This window comes from Anoplopoma fimbria, chromosome 3, assembly GCF_027596085.1.
Source record: "Anoplopoma fimbria isolate UVic2021 breed Golden Eagle Sablefish chromosome 3, Afim_UVic_2022, whole genome shotgun sequence".
Taxonomy (NCBI): Eukaryota; Metazoa; Chordata; class Actinopteri; order Perciformes; family Anoplopomatidae; genus Anoplopoma; species Anoplopoma fimbria.
In genome coordinates this window covers 13,118,381-13,137,766 of record NC_072451.1, presented here as the reverse complement: position 1 = coordinate 13,137,766, position 19,386 = coordinate 13,118,381, and the positions used below count along the sequence as shown (strand labels likewise).

The 19,386-nt window shown below is 40.5% G+C and overlaps 1 protein-coding gene across 1 annotated transcript in view; it reads left to right on the top strand.

The window, feature by feature from the left end:
- lonp1 (lon peptidase 1, mitochondrial) overlaps positions 1-19,386 on the top strand; it is a 36,639-nt gene extending 17,253 nt beyond the window's left edge. The window contains exons 7-21 of the mRNA XM_054596831.1: positions 976-1,105; positions 1,651-1,734; positions 1,817-1,885; positions 2,753-2,904; positions 6,793-6,931; positions 7,098-7,276; positions 8,202-8,289; positions 11,552-11,674; positions 11,832-11,948; positions 12,108-12,248; positions 12,537-12,702; positions 12,836-12,922; positions 13,343-13,470; positions 13,966-14,130; positions 18,772-19,386. Of these exons, the coding sequence (XP_054452806.1) occupies positions 976-1,105; positions 1,651-1,734; positions 1,817-1,885; positions 2,753-2,904; positions 6,793-6,931; positions 7,098-7,276; positions 8,202-8,289; positions 11,552-11,674; positions 11,832-11,948; positions 12,108-12,248; positions 12,537-12,702; positions 12,836-12,922; positions 13,343-13,470; positions 13,966-14,130; positions 18,772-18,927 (1,924 nt within the window). The 3' untranslated portion in view covers positions 18,928-19,386. The remainder of the gene's footprint in view (positions 1-975; positions 1,106-1,650; positions 1,735-1,816; positions 1,886-2,752; positions 2,905-6,792; positions 6,932-7,097; positions 7,277-8,201; positions 8,290-11,551; positions 11,675-11,831; positions 11,949-12,107; positions 12,249-12,536; positions 12,703-12,835; positions 12,923-13,342; positions 13,471-13,965; positions 14,131-18,771) is intronic.

The following is a 19,386-nucleotide window of genomic DNA, read 5'->3' as shown; positions in this document are numbered from 1 at the left end:
CATAAAGCAATTTGGAAATGTTTGAAAACTGCTAGCTTTGTGTTAAAAAAAATAACCTGCACCACAGGTTGAGTTTGATGTTTGCTACAATATTTATATAGTATATGCATCTGTGTGAGACACCCTTAATTTGACGGGTTAAAGCTTTAACCCTTCTTCAATATATATTTTATTTAACTGATCACTACATGACTCGGGATCAGGTCAGACCTCCGCACATTCATGCGCAGTATCCTGGTTATGAGTCTCCTTGTTTTAATTATCTGGTTGGAACAAGTTGCCTAGTTTGGTGTAAGTAGTGGGTTAATTTAACAATGAAATGCAGAATTGGACACCAATCTACTTTTAAACAAAACAGCATTTAAAAGTAGATTGAGCATTGGAAACTAATTAGGAAAAATGTCCTTCTCCTTTTGACTGTGGCCCTTTAGGCATCTGAAAATAATTAGCTCAACAGTCCTAATTTGGCAGGGTAACACATTACGACTGTTGAGCTGATTATGAATGTGATATGTGACCAAGTTGGATCAGCTCTGTTCCATACTGGGTCAGCTGGTGTTGACAGCCAGAAGACATAGTGTGCAATATCTAAGGAATGTTATCTAAAGTCATCAGATCCAGTCGCTGCCATTCATTTTCAAAAATATATTTTTAAACATGTTTTTAGCTGACGTTTTTAGCTGACTGAAGTTAACTTTGTTTTACTCACCTCAAGTTCCAGCTCTAGGCTCTACAGACCTACACAACTCTCCATTCACACTCCGTGCTTTTCCTATCCGATTTACTTTACAAGTCTATTTTCCAAAACTGCAGTGTTATTTCTCGTTTTTGCTCACAATCTGCTGAAAGTTGATGTGATTCATAAAGGCAGCACCTAAATATGCGACTGGAACAAGTTCCTTCTACTTTTTTTGAATTTAAGGTAAAAAAGAAGTGCTGTGAAATGTGCATGTGATTTGTGAATGTGATTGTCAGAGAGTCGGTCCTCCAGATGATGCAGGCAGGTCAGAGAGTGGTTGATAATCCCATCTACCTCAGCGACATGGGAGCTGCTCTGACAGGAGCAGAGTCACAGGAGTTACAAGACGTCCTGGAAGAGATCAATGTGAGTAGTCTCCATGCTTAAAGGCATGCTTAGGACTATTTTGTCTACTCTATGGACAGTCCTGGAAGATTCCTAGAATATATTAAAGCTAAGCAAGTGGCTCTGTGCTGCTCCGTTACAGCAGTGGGGAAGTTGATCAGGCATCCATTTGCCAAATCAAACAAGTAATCCTGATCCTTCGTCTTTTAATTTAATCTGAAATATACTGTTATTCTATTCAGATAAATTATATACTCGACTTTGCATGGCTTTCTCAAATACATAGACGGTTTCTCTTCATTCTGATGCGGAAAGTTGGAATTGTATTGTTACTTCTGCCTGAGGCAGATAAGGAAGGAAACACCAACACTAACTACAGTTGGTGTTAACCACAGTCAAAGTGGGTGTTTTGTTTTACCCTATCAACCATTAGGGGCAGTAGTAAGCCCATTTCGACGCTTCACGTAGCTTTTCTATCTATGTGTTTATATCTTTATATTTAGTTCTTCTATTGATGAGTTGAAAGTGTGCATGCCTTTTAAACCTTTTGCTGTGTGTCTCTGCAGATCCCGAAGCGTCTCTACAAGGCTTTGTCTCTACTGAAGAAGGAGTATGAGCTTAGTAAACTGCAGCAGCGACTGGGCCGAGAGGTTGGAGGTCATCACCAAATATTTATGAGCCACTGCTCTGCTATTCACCTGTCATTCATCTGTGTCCCTGCTCTGCTCTCAGGTGGAGGAGAAGATCAAACAGACCCACAGGAAGTATCTGCTACAGGAGCAGCTCAAGATCATTAAGAAGGTAGAACAGACTTTGTTGTATGCCTGTCTGTCATTGTGTCTTTCAGTCTTAATATTTGGAACTTAATTTTCCTGTATGTTGCACCAGTGCAACTTCCAAACTAATAGTTCAATTCAATTCAATTCAGTTTATTTTGTATAGCCCAGAATCACAAATTACAAATTTGCCTCAGAGGGTTTTACAATGTGTACACATGCGACATCCTCTGTCCTTCCCTCACATCGGCACAGGAAAAACTCCCCTAAAAAAACCCTTTAACAGGGAGAAAAAAGGAAGAAACCTATGGGAGCGCGACAGAGGAGGGATCCTTCTCCCAGGATGGACAGAATGCAATAGATGTCATGTGTACAGAATGAACAGCATAACAGAGATACACATTCAATGTATATGACATAAATGATTCATATAATAAGAGTAGTAAGCAGAGTAACGAAGGAAAAAATTAAGACTACTTATAATAACAGCAGCAATTATTCTAGTAGAATTATAATTATGAAATAGGGAATAGTAATAGTAATGTGACTAATAATAATAATCGAAGTAGCAGTGGGTGTCAGTCGGCTCACAGCAGGAGGCACGACTACGGTCCAGGTACCACAACGATTCATGGTGAGCAAGTCTACGACAACAGACATCTGAACAGCCACATATTCCATCATAAAACACTGCCATAGGTAGTATTTATTGTAGCATTATTTTATGTTATTGCATAAGCAGGCACCCTTGTTAACCATGTTGTATCTATCCCCCCAACCCAACCCCAAAAAATAAGTATTGCAGAAGCCACTGTATGGTAATAACATTACTTTAGGCAATGGTGATAGTATCTTCTTAACGTGCACATTTGCTTGTGCTGTGGGATTTCAGGAACTAGGTCTGGAAAAAGAGGACAAAGAAGCTATCGAGGAGAAGTTTAGAGAGAGACTGAAAGAGAGGACTGTCCCACAACACATATTGGACGTCATCAACGAAGAACTCAACAAACTGGGACTTTTGGACAACCACTCCTCAGAGTTCAAGTTGGTCTTGTTTATTTTTTGTCCCAATAGGGGACACAGAGATTCTTAACAATGGTATTAGAGGGCAATGGCAGCTAGACTAACTAAATCATTAAATTACATGTTTTTGGATTAACTTTAGTCTTGTCTGAGTTTAACATCAGATGGATCATATCATTTGTTAAACCTGCAGATATGTTGCAACTAAATTAATTTGTGACCCAGGAATATAGATTGCCACCAATGGTTTCAAACTATTCCAGTGGTTGTACGATGCGAAGAAAAGTAATAATATTCCAGCAAACGGTAGTGAAGAGGAAAGTGGCAAGATATAAAATATTCAATAGAAAATGGCCTTTTGAAAATATTTAATGAATAAGGAAGCAATCAACATGTTTGCTAGATACACACAATGTGTTTCGGACCCTTTTTGACCGTGGTAAAATTACGGAACGATTATTTTCCAAAGTCGCAGATTGCAGTCTATGAGACAGCCAGTCCTGAAACATTTTAGAGGACATGTTATCAAAACCAATACCAATTAAAGCGGCAAGCAGCGATGATCGGGCCCTCGCACTGCATGCGCGTCGGGTACCGGCGGGACACGCGCTCAAGAGGCGGCAAACGCCTGCGACAATCGGACACTGTGTCCAATAGTTAGATGCCTAAAAATACAGAAATCAAAATGGCTGACTTCCGGTTGGGTTTGGAGCATGGTCCCAAGAGGCTTTTTTTTAAGTCCACATGAGATACATGTGCACAACAAATTTCATGCATCTAGGTCAAACGTAGCGCTTGGGCAGCTTATTTGAAGATCTGTAGGGGGCGCTGTCGAGTCGTCTTGCAACTCTGACGCATTAAAATCATATCAGGCAACTACATTTTGGACTTTTAATGTGTGTGCCAAGTGTGGTTGTGTTTCAAGCATTTTTAGACCTTTAAAAACACCTTCGTTTTCATGGTGAACAATGTGTCACCACGGTAACGGCGTTCCACAAAACAACAAACTTTTGATAACTTTTAATCACTAAGGTCTTTAGATTGTATTGACCAAATTTGAAGTGGATCTGATGAATTCCCTAGGAGGAGTTCGTCAAAGTGTAGCGCCCGTAAATGTCCGAAAAAATTATGAAAATGCACACAAAACTCACAATGGCAGACTTCCGGTTTAGTTTGGAGCATGGTCCCAAGAGGCTTTTTTTTAAGTCCACATGAGATACATATGCCTACCAAATTTCATGCATCTAGGTCAAACGTAGCGCTGGGGCAGCTAAATTGAAAATTTGTAGGGGGCGCTAGCGAGGCAATTGTAAATGGCAAAGCACGAATCTGATACGAAATATTTATTTACATCACCTTTTACACGTGTGAGAAGATCCATGAGTTCATGAGCATCCCAAGCCACAGAAAAATCAACTTCCATTTTCATGGCAAACAAAGCGTTGCCACGGCAACGGGGCTCAACGAAATCCAACAATATTCAGGATGATGCATCAACAAGGTCTTAAGGCTTTCCTTACCAAATTTGGAGTTGATCTGGTTCACTGGCTAGGAGCAGTACATCAAAGTATAAAGCTTGTCCTTTCCTTTTGCCAGTAGGTGGCGCTATGCTTTTGTGAATTTTTTTGCATTGGAATCTGTTCAGCCCTGAACCAGCATCATTCACAAGAGATTTTGGCCAGATTGGACTATGTACCTTGGAGTTACAACAACATCCTTTTTCATGGCAACAGGCACAAAATTGGCACAAAATGGTCCTTGGATCAAACCTCATCATTTTGATAACTTTTGATCATAAAGGTCTCAAGATCATCCCGACCAAATTTGAAGTCGATTGCATAAGTTCTGTAGGAAAAAGCCTGAAAATTACGAAAATGCCTTAAAATGCAGCAAATTGAAAAAGTGACTGTATCGCCCCCTAGTGGTAGAATGGAATGAAAATGTAAGGGTATGTAACAGGATACATTGTGGACATACACTGCAAATTCCAAGGTTATAGGTCAAACGGTATTTATGTTATGTGTATTGATGTAGGAAGCCACGCCCCCAATCAAGTTCATAGGTCCATATATTCTAAACGAAATGAGATATGAAAAAGCTTTTGATAACTTTTGATGACATTGATTCAGTAATGATCCACAGGAAATTTGGAGGAGTTCGCAAAAATGTGTTTTTCAGAAAATTCAAAATGGCAGAAAATTTCAGCAGGCGGAGCTTAGGGTCCCAAGAGGCTTATTTGTAGAGCTCATGAAGGTGCATATGTGTGTGAAATTTCAAGTCAAATCGACTTACCGTGTCCAAATGGATTACTTTTGAAAAGTCGTTTTTGTAGGGGGCGCTAGCGAGCCATTTTGTCATATCCAAATGGGAGACCTTGAAAATATCAAATTTTTCACCAGTCCTGATATGAATTTCAAATTTGGTGAGTTTTTGAGCATGATAAGGCCCTCAAAAAGGCAATTAATTTACAGAATACTAATAAACACTACAGTTTCAATAGGGCCTTCGCGGCCCGACGTAGTCGGTGCTCGGGCCCTAATAATAAAAAACACTACAGTTTCAATAGGGCCTTCGCGGCCCGACGTTGTCGGTGCTCGGGCCCTAATTACAGTTTCAAAGAGGGCAGCACAATATTTCCATGTCAACAGCAGATGCAACAGTGACATTTCTATGTTTAGCTCTGAAACCAGATTTGGTATAGATTTGAAATTCTTTAGGATTGTTTGAGCTGATAATTAACTAATGACTGTACGGCTTAAGCAAGACAGGACAGTTTAAAAGTGGTAGATCTTTTTTTAAGATTTAGAATAGAAGTAGGCAATAAATCCAGTACAAATTGAGACATAAAAGATATTTGTAATTTGTTAAGCAATGAACGGGGCAAGGGGCTTTAAGAATACAGGTAAGTTTATCCACCCCAGTTGCTTTCCTGCAATAGATAGGTTGAATTGCCTTTCTAACAGCACAGAACTGAGAGGTGTGGTTCAAGAATCATTATGTTATGGTGTACATAATTGTCTCTTAATAGTAAGCTGTTGGCTGAGGGAAAGCATGGGAATTATTTGATGTCTTATTTATTAAGCAGTCATTAAAGCATCAAAAGAAGGAATAGAGATGGAGGATTTGATTTTACTTATATTAACTGCTTTCCTTAATTTAATAGGTTTCGAAAAGAGCTAGATATTAATTCTATGTGATAAGGCTTTTGCTTTTCTCAAGTAGAATGTTCATTTATTTCTCAGTTTGGCTTGCGCCCAGGCTTTGCTCCTTGCCTTTTTCCTTTTTAGGATGCCAGGGTAAAAGGACCGTGGATGTCGTATTCTGTACAGATTGTAAAGCCATATGAGAGGATATTGTAATTGTGAGCTATACAATTAAATTGAATTGGAAGTTTAATTGATTTTAATGGATCCTGCAAATTCTGGTCTGGACAGCTCAACAATCAACTTTGACAGACTGAGATGATCACTCACCTCTTTTAGATTATTTTAATCATTTGCCAACCAATTTTGGTAAATCACCTAGAACCAGCATATCTAAGTTATTGTACTGAGCAAGCAAATTTTCTAATTTATTAGTTGCACTAGAGACAGCTGAGGGTGGTCTGAATACACACACCACAGTAATTTAATTATAAATTGATATGTTTCTAGATAATGCTTAATAAGATAACTTTCAGTGCAATGAATTCAAAAGAATGAAGTACAGTGACAGCATTTAAAAGGGTAACAGATCAATGTTTTAATACATAAACAGCAGCACCACCCTCTGCTCCAACTCCAAAAGGAAAACAGGAGTAGGGAGTAGGATGAAGTTCTGTCCTTCACTCTCACACTGAGGATACTTAAATCCTTTATGTTCTGTTTTACACTACAACAAACATAAACAAACAACAAATCTGTGTTTCAGTGTTACCCGTAACTACCTGGACTGGCTGACCAGCATGCCCTGGGGTACCAACAGTGAAGAGAACGTATCACTGGAAAGGGCCAATGAGGTTCTGGAGGAAGACCATTATGGAATGGATGATGTAAAGAAGCGCATATTGGTTAGCAAATGCACACTCACACACCATTTAAAGTACAATAAATAAAAAGATATATACTTTTTCGAAAACTTTTATAAAAAATGTTCAAATATAGCTATCTACACATCAAAAGATGTAGAGCTTTTTCTTTTGGAATTGACTTGACTTCCTCTCCCTCTTTGTGCAGGAATTTATAGCAGTGAGCCAGCTGCGGGGCTCCACCCAGGGGAAGATCCTTTGTTTCTACGGTCCTCCAGGTGTAGGAAAGACCTCCATTGCCCGCTCCATAGCCAGAGCCCTCAACAGACAGTACTACAGATTCAGCGTGGGAGGCATGACCGATGTGGCTGAGATCAAAGGACACAGGTCTCAAAGTCTATACTGCCATCCTTAGTGAGGGACCTTATGATAGCTTACATTCAGAGCTCTTTCTCTGGTATTTGTCAGGTGCTGAGCGGGAAAGGTTAAGAAAATCAATGGGAAAAGGACAGCTGATTCTAGGATTAACTGCATCTACAATGTGATTGGTTACAACTATAGATGCACTGATATGGAATTTCAGGGCCTGATAACAAGAATAATCTCACAAATGCAAAATGAGAGACTTCACCATCCCTAGCATAAGGCATACGTTTGATTATTGTAAAAACTAAAGATAATTGTATATATATTTAGATATGTAAACTAATTAATACCAGACTTTCTCTACTTATTGACAAGCATGTATATGCTGCAAAAGCATTGTACTAAATGTACATATTGTTGGAAAGGTCAGTGGTTGCCTAAAGCCCTTGGACTGTTTAAATGCGGCAGTTCTCTGATAATACAGTGGCTGTCAGTCTTGTGGCTCATTCATCCTCTTTTCTTCTGCTGATTTAAGTGACTCATTGCTGGACAGGATCAGAGGCTTGTCTGTCTAAAATTCCACAAGAATTCAACAAATGTTATGACAAAACATTTAAGTGGCTAATTGAGGTCACTTGTTAGATACAATTTGTGTTTATAACAATTAGCTATTAGCATAACGAGCTTGGTATAGCGGTGTTAAACAGCGGTTGTAGATGGAAGGGCGAAGTGAGCCTACTGAAGGCATGGTGGTCAAAGACATCACAAGTTATTGTTCTATTTGTTCAACTGTTGTTTTATAAACTGCCAGCACTGATTCAGTGTTGAAGCAAAATAGGGATAATTTCATTACACATACTTTATACATATATTGTGCATTCCTTCCTATAATTTGATTAATATGGTGTCATGATTTTCTGAAATGTGATTATGCGTTTGTTTCCAGGAGAACGTATGTTGGAGCAATGCCAGGGAAGATTATCCAGTGCCTGAAGAAAACCAAGACAGAGAACCCTCTGGTGCTAATAGACGAGGTCAGTATGATGGTGCTGCTCCTTCAGCTTTGTCTGATTAGTTCAATATAAATCTAAATCAGTAACATTAATATTACAATAGTAAGTCTGCTGATGTGGTATTTAGCTTCACTTACCTGTAGATCACGTGACTCATATAACTAGGGCTGGAGTTTCATGAAGTTTTTAAACTGTTTTGATATAGTGTGGGTGACACAAAGTGATGTTCTGACAAGCATTTTTTGTTTTGAGATAACTTCAATCATAGCATTAAATCCATTCTCTCAAATATTTCATATACTTTTTAACCATTCACTCACCCTATATACTAAAACAAATACAGTCCTGGACAAAAAACTAAAATGCTACCATCACATCATTATTATGTCTCTTAAAAACCTAGGAAATTACACAATGTTTGTTCTGTCGTTGCACTTCCCCAAATGAGCACATTTGAAAATTTGCTAATGACCAATATACAGAAAGTACAGATAAGGCTGCTGGGAATGTCATGAGTTTTGCAGGTATAAGTAAAGGGCGACTGTGGCTCAGTGGTAGAGCTGGTCGTACTTCACTCAGCAGTTCCATCCGCTAGTCCATGTCGATGTGACCTTGGGCAAGACAGTCTGTGCCTTCGGTATGTGAATGGGTATGAATGATTAGATAGTCCTGATGGGCAGATGGCACCTTGCATGGTAGCCCCTGTCATCAGTGTATGAATGGGTGTAACTGCACGCACAGCCTACAGTAGCAATTTGGAGTCAAGTGTCTTGCCCAAGGACACATCGACATGGAGCTCTTGCACTGTGCACAGTTGCCCCAGACATGTAGTTTTAAAGCGCTTTGAGTGGCAGATGACCAGAAAAGTACAGGTCTTATTACCATATTGAGAAAATGAAATTCATAACACATGAAAGTGCTCAATGAAAAGTCTGGGAATCGGTTATTAAAATTCTTCTTCTAGGAACATGGATTTGTGCATCAAATTCCACAGTAATCCATTCAAAACTTTCAATATAAATCAAAAGAGTCAGCCTTATAGTGGGATCACCAAAGTCAGTAGTAGACGTCTGGGGAACATGACAAAGATTTTTGTTTTGCAATTGTTGAAAGTTATTATCAGCTTCGATATTTAGAAAAATGAAATTATTCAAACTTGCATGACAGAGAATACTGTTGCAACTTGGATGTTGAATTTTTTTCTAGTCCAGAAAGCGTAAAGCTTGATTTATATTGTCTGTAGTGAAGCGGGTGCGAGTTGCAGAAAATTAAGTAATAATGGTCTGTGCATTGTGCGCAAAGGGTTTGCAGCACTTGGTCATGTTTTTTTTGTAACTTGGCCCTCACTCACAACTTTTCAGACCGAACTATTGCAGATAGATCACTTATAAAAGCACCATTAAGATGTCTGAAGATTTTACAAAAACAGCCAATTTATTTTTAAATGTGCGCTGGGCATTTCTGCCTTTGTGCGTATTTTGAGCTTGATTCCAGCTTTTTACAGGCTGTAGTATTGTGCACTTGACACTCCTATTCAAATCTGCATACATTTTGATGACTGGCGATTTCTTCTATTCTTATTCAACTGTTGCTCACAGGGATCTTTGTAACATTTTGCCCTTTCAATTGTCTGTCTGAGTGAGCCATTGTACAGTGTTTTGTTTTCCATCTACAGAATAAACCCCCCCCAACAAACTAACTTAATAAAATAATGTATTTGCAAAGAGGACTTTCTACCATCTAAAATAATAAAGACCCTTCAAAAACACAAAACTCCTCTCAGACACAGGTTTCTGCTCAAACTTCTAGCCCCAGCAGATGGTTCCTCCTTGGCCAAGAGAGCTGTCTATTTAATCGCAGCAGTGGAAGGTGAGGCTAGGTAACTAATGCTGGATCTGCTTTGGAAAACCACTCAAGCTCCACTCAGACCAAGGGCGGGATTTTGTATCACAGGTGTTCCTTTGGCTGTGTAAAAAGTTTGGCACCCTGCTTCACCTACGGAATATTAAAATGCTTCATGCGGACATTGACTGCCGAGTTGGCACTCACCACTGCCCCAGACCAGAGTGATTGGGACCTTCATTGTCATGGCATGCCGCAGTGCATTCCAAGAATCCAACGGCTGTACTGCTGCATTGTTGATGTTGAGCAGAGAGCTGATAACTTCGCTGGAGCTGGCCTCTGGTCGACTACTCTATATACCAGACAACCATGGCTAGGCCTGAATATGCCAGACAGTTACAGGAACGATTAAAAGTGGCCCGCAGCTTTGCAAGGCACCAAACGCAGCAGGCAGACTTCCTGCCTTTTATATTATATATTAGATAGTTATAAGTAGGCTACAGTTATCAGAACTATACATTCAGTCTCCCTTATGTAACGCAAAGTTGTGCTGCATAAATAAAATGTATAAAGGCTATGGAAAATTAAAGCAAATTTATTTGGCAACCCTAAAAGAATCTCCTGTGACCCACTTGTGGTTCCCGACCCAGTTTTGTAAATGCACTAGGGTAACCTGGTTCTCCGGTAAAACTTAAACCAGTGTTCTCATTATTCTGCTAGCTAGCCAGCCTCATGGTAGCACTGATGCAGGTATATTTCAAGGATAATTTCTTGTCATAATTTAACATAGGGATGCACAACAAAATTCAGTTGTAACCCATTTGTAATACAACAAACACATGACAAACAAAACAAAAACAGTATTGCATTCCTGTCGTGCATTTATTGACCAGCAACTTTGACTGTGTTTGAGCACCAAGCATCATGATGTAAATACAGAGTCCACCTCCACCCAGCTTGAGTCCTGCTCTCTGTCCTGCTGTCAGCATGTCAAGTGCAGGTGGATCCGGGATGAATCAACATTCACGACCTCCCGCTGCTTTCACCCATCTTATTAACCTGTAACAAAACATCAGACAGCCAGGAGCATGCTGAGGTCCTAGCTAGGTTAGCTTAGCTTCCATGTTGCCTCTACTCCCTGTCCTCCGTGGGGCAGTTTGGTGGTGCTTGGTTGGGCAGGTCTGGCTGGTTGGTCGGCCATGGGCGGTGATCATCTCAAAGTCCGCTGCACTTAATCCCCAAGCTTTCTTTTCAGGTGTTTATGGATGTATACTTTCATATGCCATTATTGATAAACATGAAAAACCAAATAAAGACAAAATGTAGCATATTACATTACAAATTACTAATTTACTTACTAATTCTGTATGCATATACATATGTAAATAAAACATATATACTGTATATAATAATGTGTCTTTTGCTAACTTGTCATTACCAGGTGGATAAAATGGGTCGTGGTTATCAGGGCGATCCATCCTCCGCACTGCTGGAACTTCTGGACCCTGAACAGAACGCCAACTTCCTCGACCACTACCTGGATGTTCCTGTAGATCTGTCAAAGGTAGAATTCTATGCTCCTTATCTTCATTACCTCAGTCAGCGCTACATTGAGATTACCATTAAAGCTTTCCTGTGGAGTTGTCTTCTAACAAGTTATTTTACATTTCTTCAAGTGAAAAATGTAAAAGCCCTACACATCTCTGTCTGTTCCAATAAAGGTTTTGTTTATCTGCACGGCCAATGTGATTGACACCATCCCCGAGCCTCTCAGAGACAGGATGGAGATGATCAATGTGTCTGGATATGTTGCCCAGGAGAAACTGGCTATTGCTGAGGTGTGATATTATATGTATTTTGACCTTGTGGGTGATTATGGTTATTGTTGTATATTTGTAATGATATTGGCGCAGCTTTGCTAACAATTAGTAGGTAAAAAATAAATATGGCTTGCTATTACATCATTTCTATGTTTGTCTGTCTATCTGCCTCACCAGCATTACCTAGTCCCTCAGCTCCGCTCTCAGTGTGGTCTGACTGAGGAGAAGGCCTCAATCTCATCTGACGCCCTCAGTCTGCTTATCAGGCAGTACTGCAGGGAATCAGGAGTCAGGAACCTGCAGAAACAAGTTGAAAAGGTAAAATACTGTAAAATTCTGTTTTGGCTGTACTAAACTATAGTTCACATGCATCAGACTGTTCAGAAGAAAATCAATAAAAAGTATCCTGCATATATGTTCTACTACTACTACTCGTGTGCAGTGGGTGGGGGGATGGATCAGAGAGCAACAGAAAGCCACCTGCTAAACTATACTTTTAGTCAATTTTATTGATTTGCAAACCAGTAACTGTCTGTCACACCAGAAAGTAGCACATCCTCCAGCATTTATTTTTTGCATGTAATCGTCTTTTCATTTGTCTGTCAGGTTTTTCGTAAGGTGGCATTCCGTATTGTCAGCGGTGAACAAACCACAGTGACTGTTACACCCGACAACCTGCAGGTCTATGTGGGTAAACCTATTTTCACAGTGGATCGAATGTATGATGTCACCCCACCGGGAGTGGTTATGGGGCTGGCATGGACTGCTCTTGGTGAGAGAGAGAGAGAGAGACACACACACACACACACACACACACACACACACACACACACACACACACACACACACACACACACACACAATGTGACATGCTAAAGCTCTGCCTGCATTTGTTCACTTTGTAGGAGGGTCGACATTGTTTATTGAGACTTCACTACGGCGACCTTCTGGAGGAGCGGACCCTAAAGGAGAGGGGTCACTGGAAGTTACAGGTTAGTCAGGAAGGCCATGAACTGAGTCACTCTTCAGGGTTGAGTTTAATTAAACATTGTCAAGCACCAGCCTGATATCTTCAGCAGAAACTGAACATAAAGTATATTAATTAACCACTGAGACCACCAGAGTATTTCTTTATAAATTCAATCCTAAAAGTTGTACTTCATACAACAGATAAAATACAACAGAAGAATACAAATCTTGATTTTCCCTAATTGCTTCTCAATGTGCTCTGGAATGGTTATATATACTATATAACTTGCCTCTTACCCTTCAAAAGAGACCAGATATATGCATATAAGCCTTAAGGTTGAGGAGCTATATCTAATTCATTTCGGGTATGCTATTTTAGGCATTTTTTTCAGAGGAATAGGGCAAGGGGTTATGAGGTTAAAGGTGTTGGTGCTCTTCTGCAGGTCAGCTGGGGGATGTAATGAAGGAAAGTGCAAAGATCGCGTCAACCTTTGCCAGAGCCTTCCTGATGACCCAGGAACCAGAAAATCACTTCCTGGTCAACTCCCACCTGCACCTGCATGTCCCTGAGGTAACCTGGCAATAAAGTAATGTTTATGAATGACTTCCTGATTACTATTGCTTAATCAGTTACTTTCAACTTATTATTTTCTAGCTACTAGGGATGGGTATTGTTAGGGTTATATCGATACTATTACTCTTATTGATTCTGCTTATCGGGTCAGTTTCTTAGCGATACGTTTGTGGGGAAAAAAAGACAATTAATTAAGTGAAGAATCATAATTGCTTCATTATTCAAACAAACAAATAATATTTCTTGAGCAGTCGTACAAGAACAAATTTTTTTAAATACATTAGCAGCTAAACAATTAGCTAAGTGATAGCTTTCATTTATTAACTGGTTCCTATTATCAAACTCCCAATTGGCATCGTTAACGTTACCTGCAGTAGACAAGGATGGACGGCTGCTCCCAAAATAGTAGAGAACACTTCATTTCTGCATATTCATTGTGTGTGTCTCTGTGTCTCTGTGTCTGTTTCTCAATAACATCACTTTTTTTCCTAGGGGGCGACTCCCAAGGACGGACCAAGCGCTGGCTGCACCATTGTCACAGCCCTGTTATCACTTGCAACCAACCGGCCAGTGCGTCAGAACCTAGCCATGACTGGTGAGGTGTCACTGACTGGCAAAATACTGCCAGTGGGCGGAATTAAAGAGAAAACTATCGCTGTAAGTACAAGACACACACTACAATAAATAAGGTTCCAAAACACAGAAAAATGTTTCTCTTTTTTTCTTCTCAATATCTGTTGTCAAAATAGGTTTAATCTTAGCCAATCGGACTAAAATACAATAAACAACTGTTTAAGAAGTTCTCTGCCGATATAAATTGAACCTCTATAACATTGTTGAACATGAAGACAAAAAAGGATAGATGCAGCAGAACCAATATGCTTAGTTCTGCTGCATCAACCCTTTTATTAATGCTTCACGGCAACTCAACAATGGTATAGAGGTGGGGTGCTAAACGAGCAAAGTACCAGTATATCAAAACGATGATTATCGTCTTTTTTTATTCCAAACAGACTTGTTCCTTGTCAAAGCCTGTGCTGATTATGGTAGTCCCTGTTGACTTAAGTGGTATTGTTTCTGAGCAGCAGATTCACTTTAGGGAATCTCTCATGTTACTGCAGCAGAGCCAGACTAGTCTGTGCAGTCTGTTTTTTGTTCTCCCATACCTCCTTTCCCTACAGAGGGCCCAACAATAAGACAGTGGGGGGTCGCATCGCTGCACACCATGCACTAAGGACAATCTTTCGTCAAGCGGTAGACATCCTGCACACCACAGTATCTAGGTTATCAAGGAGCATGTGGACATGTAGGTGCAACTGACACACACTCACCCTTTACACCATCATGTCTAACAGATAGAATGAAGGGGCAAGGCGTTTGCCCAGGCAACCGTCCTATATACAGTGGGTACGGAAAGTATTCAGACCCCTTTAAATTTTTCACTCTTTGTTTCATTGCAGCCATTTGCTAAAATCGAAAAAGTTCATTTTTTTTTTCGCATTAATGTACACTCAGCAACCCATCTTGACAGAAAAAAACAGAAATGTAGAACTTTTTGCAAATTTATTAAAAAAGAAAAACTGAAATATCACATGGTCATAAGTATTCAGACCCTTTGCTGTGACACTCATATTTAACTCACATGCTGTCCATTTCTTCTGATCCTCCTTGAGATGGTTCTACTCCTTCATTGGAGTCCAGCTGTGTTTAATTAAACTGATTGGACTTGATTAGGAAAGGCACACACCTGTCTATATAAGACCTTACAGCTCACAGTGCATGTCAGAACAAATGAGAATCATGAGGTCGAAGGAACTGCCCAAGGAGCTCAGAGACAGAATTGTGGCAAGGCACAGATCTGGCCAAGGTTACAAAATAATTTCTGCAGCACTCAAGGTTCCTAAGAGCACAGTGGCCTCCATAATCCTTAAATGGAAGAAGTATGGGATGACCAGAACTCTTCCTAGACCTGGCCGTCCAGCCAAACTGAGCAATCGTGGGAGAAGAGCCTTGGTGAGAGAGGTAAAGAAGAACCCAAAGATCACTGTGGCTGAGCTCCAGAGATGCAGTAGGGAGATGGGAGAAAGTTCCACAAAGTCAACTATCACTGCAGCCCTCCACCAGTCGGGGCTTTATGGCAGAGTGGCCCGACGGAAGCCTCTCCTCAGTGCAAGACATATGAAAGCCTGCATAGAGTTTGCCAAAAAACACATGGAGGACTCCCAAACTATGAGAAATAAGATTCTCTGGTCTGATGAGACCAAGATTGAACTTTTTGGCGTTAATTCTAAGCGGTATGTGTGGAGAAAACCAGGCACTGCTCATCACCTGCCCAATACAATCCCAACAGTGAAACATGGTGGTGGCAGCATCATGCTATGGGGGTGTTTTTCAGCTGCAGGGACAGGACGACTGGTTGCAATTGAAGGAAAGATGAATGCGGCCAAGTACAGAGATATCCTGGAAGAAAACCTCCTCCAGAGTGCTCAGGACCTCAGACTGGGCCGAAGGTTCACCTTCCAACAAGACAATGACCCGAAGCACACAGCTAAAATAACAAAGGATTGGCTTCGGAACAAGTCTGTGACCATTCTTGACTGGCCCAGCCAGAGCCCTGACCTAAACCCAATTGAGCATCTCTGGAGAGACCTGAAAATGGCTGTCCAGCAACGTTCACCATCCAACCTGACAGAACTGGAGAGGATCTGCAAGGAAGAATGGCAGAGGATCCCCAAATCCAGGTGTGAGAAACTTGTTGCATCATTCCCAAGAAGACTCATGGCTGTACTAGCTCAAAAGGGTGCTTCTACTCAATACTGAGCAAAGGGTCTGAATACTTATGACCATGTGATATTTCAGTTTTTTTTATTTTTATAAATTTGCAAAAAGTTCTACATTTCTGTTTTTTTCTGTCAAGATGGGTTGCTGAGTGTACATTAATGAGATTTTAGCAAATGGCTGCAATGAAACAAAGGGTGAAAAATTTAAAGGGGTCTGAATACTTTCCGTACCCACTGTATATCAACACTCATCCCACCAAACAAAGCTGCCTACACTGCCACTCTACTATGTGCAGACCGTGGGAGGGTCTCTTCCTGCCTTCCTACAGGCTTGGGAGATGCACTCACAAACTGGCCATCCTGCCAGGTGTTTCTTGGATAGGGCTCTACTGGCCACACCACCCCAGAGGCACACGAACAGCTGTTCAGTGTGTCTAATAGGGGCCTGACGTTCAACATACCAACTAATGAGCTGGGCAAAGCAGAGGTAACTTCGCCTCCAAAACATGCAATGAGTCGCCCTAGGAACTGCCTTTATATATCTTGGCCACTCACCCCACCAAACAAAGCTGCCACGCTGCATGTGGAGTATGCGCAGACCATAGTGGGAGGGTCTCTTCCTGCCTGCCTACAGGCTTGGGAGATGCCCTCACTAAGACATCCTGCTAGGTGTTTCTTGGATAGGTCTTTACTGGCCACAGTATCCCAGAAGCACACAAACAGCTTCACTTGTCAGAGGTTTGCCTCTTGACATAAGATTGGCACCCCTGTTTTCCCAACCCAGAATGTGAAAAGCCTTCAGAGACGATAGGTGCTTTGAGACCCACAACCACAGGTTCTCGCAGTCTTTAACAGGGCAGCAGCCTGAACTTCACCCTGCCCGTTTACATATGCCACTGTCAGCTGTGGGTCCCAACCATCAGGTGCTTCCTCTATCAGTGGTTTGAAGTATTGGAGCACCTACCGTTATCCCCAGGAAGGTCCCCCAAACCGTTCACAGACACGTTCCTGAACACTGTGATTTAGCAGTTTACTCGTCCCAGCGACTCAGAAAACAAACAAGCAAAATAAACAGGATTGAAATACTGAAATAACCAAATAACACAAGAGGAATGTAACAGAGAAATATTCTGTAATATACTATACAAATATACTATAAATAATATCAGTAATGAGTCAATCAAATGATAAAAAAATAAAGAGATAACAAAGGGCTAGAATACATTCTGATATAAGTGTACTTATTTTTCTGGCATGGGAGGTAGTCCTTAATGTCTGTTTCCAGCATTACAATATGAAAAATTGTAATGGGTTAAAAAAAAGGTTAAAATATCAATTTAACCTAGTCAAACCAGGTAGACGCAATACAAAAAAGGGACATAGTTTGTACCCAACCCCAACTCACGGAGAAAGACAATAAGTAAATAAGTAAAATAGGGGGAAAGATGAAAATAAGACTTAAAAATAACGTTTAGACAAAAGAAACCGCTAAGGCAATAATCTAAAGGATGTTTTGCCAAAAATTGGGGAAAACATACTTGACAAATTAAACTTTCAACACATTCAAACATGTAATAGGCAGATGCTTTCAAGGACACAACCCATCCTGTATTCCTGTTTGTATTTTTAACAACAAGTTATCTTAAAGTGCATTAGAAATTACAACAGTCTTTTAGACTACACCAGTAAGATCTCTGTGATTAAAAAATTACAATCCATGGGTTGTTTTGCCAACTTACTCAGTGGAATGGATCAAGTCTCTGATGTGCTCGAACTTTTGAATAAAGAATTGTTAAAAACTCTTTCAGACTACATTTGTTGACCTTTGTAGCAGGTGACTCCAAATTAAACCTCCATCTGCGTTGCATGTAAATCTCTGCTCGCAAAACCGTACGTTCCTCACGGGTGACGCTTTGGGTACTTCCCAAGTCTCTTAATTGTCTTGATCCTTGCTTGAATTGGTAGTTGTTCTGCGCCGCCATATTGCCATCCGTCCCAAAGCTCTTATTTCTGTTCTGAGGAGCAAGGAGGGATTTCTGAGGAGCCATGAGCAAGGACACATCATAGCAGCCTTCCAAGAATTGTTTTAACGGCCGACACGCCCTCTCAATGTTCATCTGTTGTTCATTTGATAGGACGCTGCAGCTAATCAGACTGATCTGAAGTTTCTCAATATCACTGACGTTTCATATCAGAGTAAAGACAGATCACAGAATAAACTCAAGTTTTATATTAGATTTTTAGTTTTCTGATTCACCATCTGGTTCAAATATATGTTTGGACCTGAACAACTTCTGTAATTTCCCTCAATAATTTTTGTTATGGACACAATTAAAGAGAGTTATTTAGATGTTTCCGTTGGCCAACATGTTGGATGAATTGACAAATTGGCATTACAAGCCTTAGATCCCACTGCTGCAAATATATAGTTGTTTTTTGTAAAAGTAATTCTGAAATGAATTTCAACTAATGTTTGTGTTACTCAAGAATTTGAACTGCATTTTTTTGTCCCCATTAGGCCCGTCGTGCTGGTGTGACCTGCATCATCATGCCAGATGAGAATAGGAAGGACTTCTCTGACCTGGCCGCCTACATCACTCAGGGCCTAGAGGTCCACTTTGTGGATCACTACAGCCAGATCTACCCAATCGTCTTCCCACAAGACCAGTCTTAACCTGCTTTCAACTACAGCACTAAAATCAAGGCAAGATGGACTAAGACTTATGATTTCTTCCCAGATAAGACTGATGTCATCTGGCTGTAGTTGTAGTAGAGTTGCAGTTTGGCACTATTTTATCTCCCAAAATCATCCAGAGGAACAGCTGACTTTGTAATTATTCATAGGACCATAATGTGATAGAAGACGACATCACTGAACTGAGACCATGCAGCCAACTGTGTCAAAGATGGACACACACAGTCAAGTCATGGTGATGATGAACACTGGCAGGTCATCACAGGATATGATGTCATCAATTAACTGAGGTCGAGGTGACAACTTTGCTGCCAGGCAGCCTCTGTACACACAGCCCTCATTATATAGGGCTTTGGATAGACTCTTTCACAGATTATTTTATATTATTATTGGCCAGATGTGAAGATGATGTTGAAATAAATTAAATCATAAAAGCAA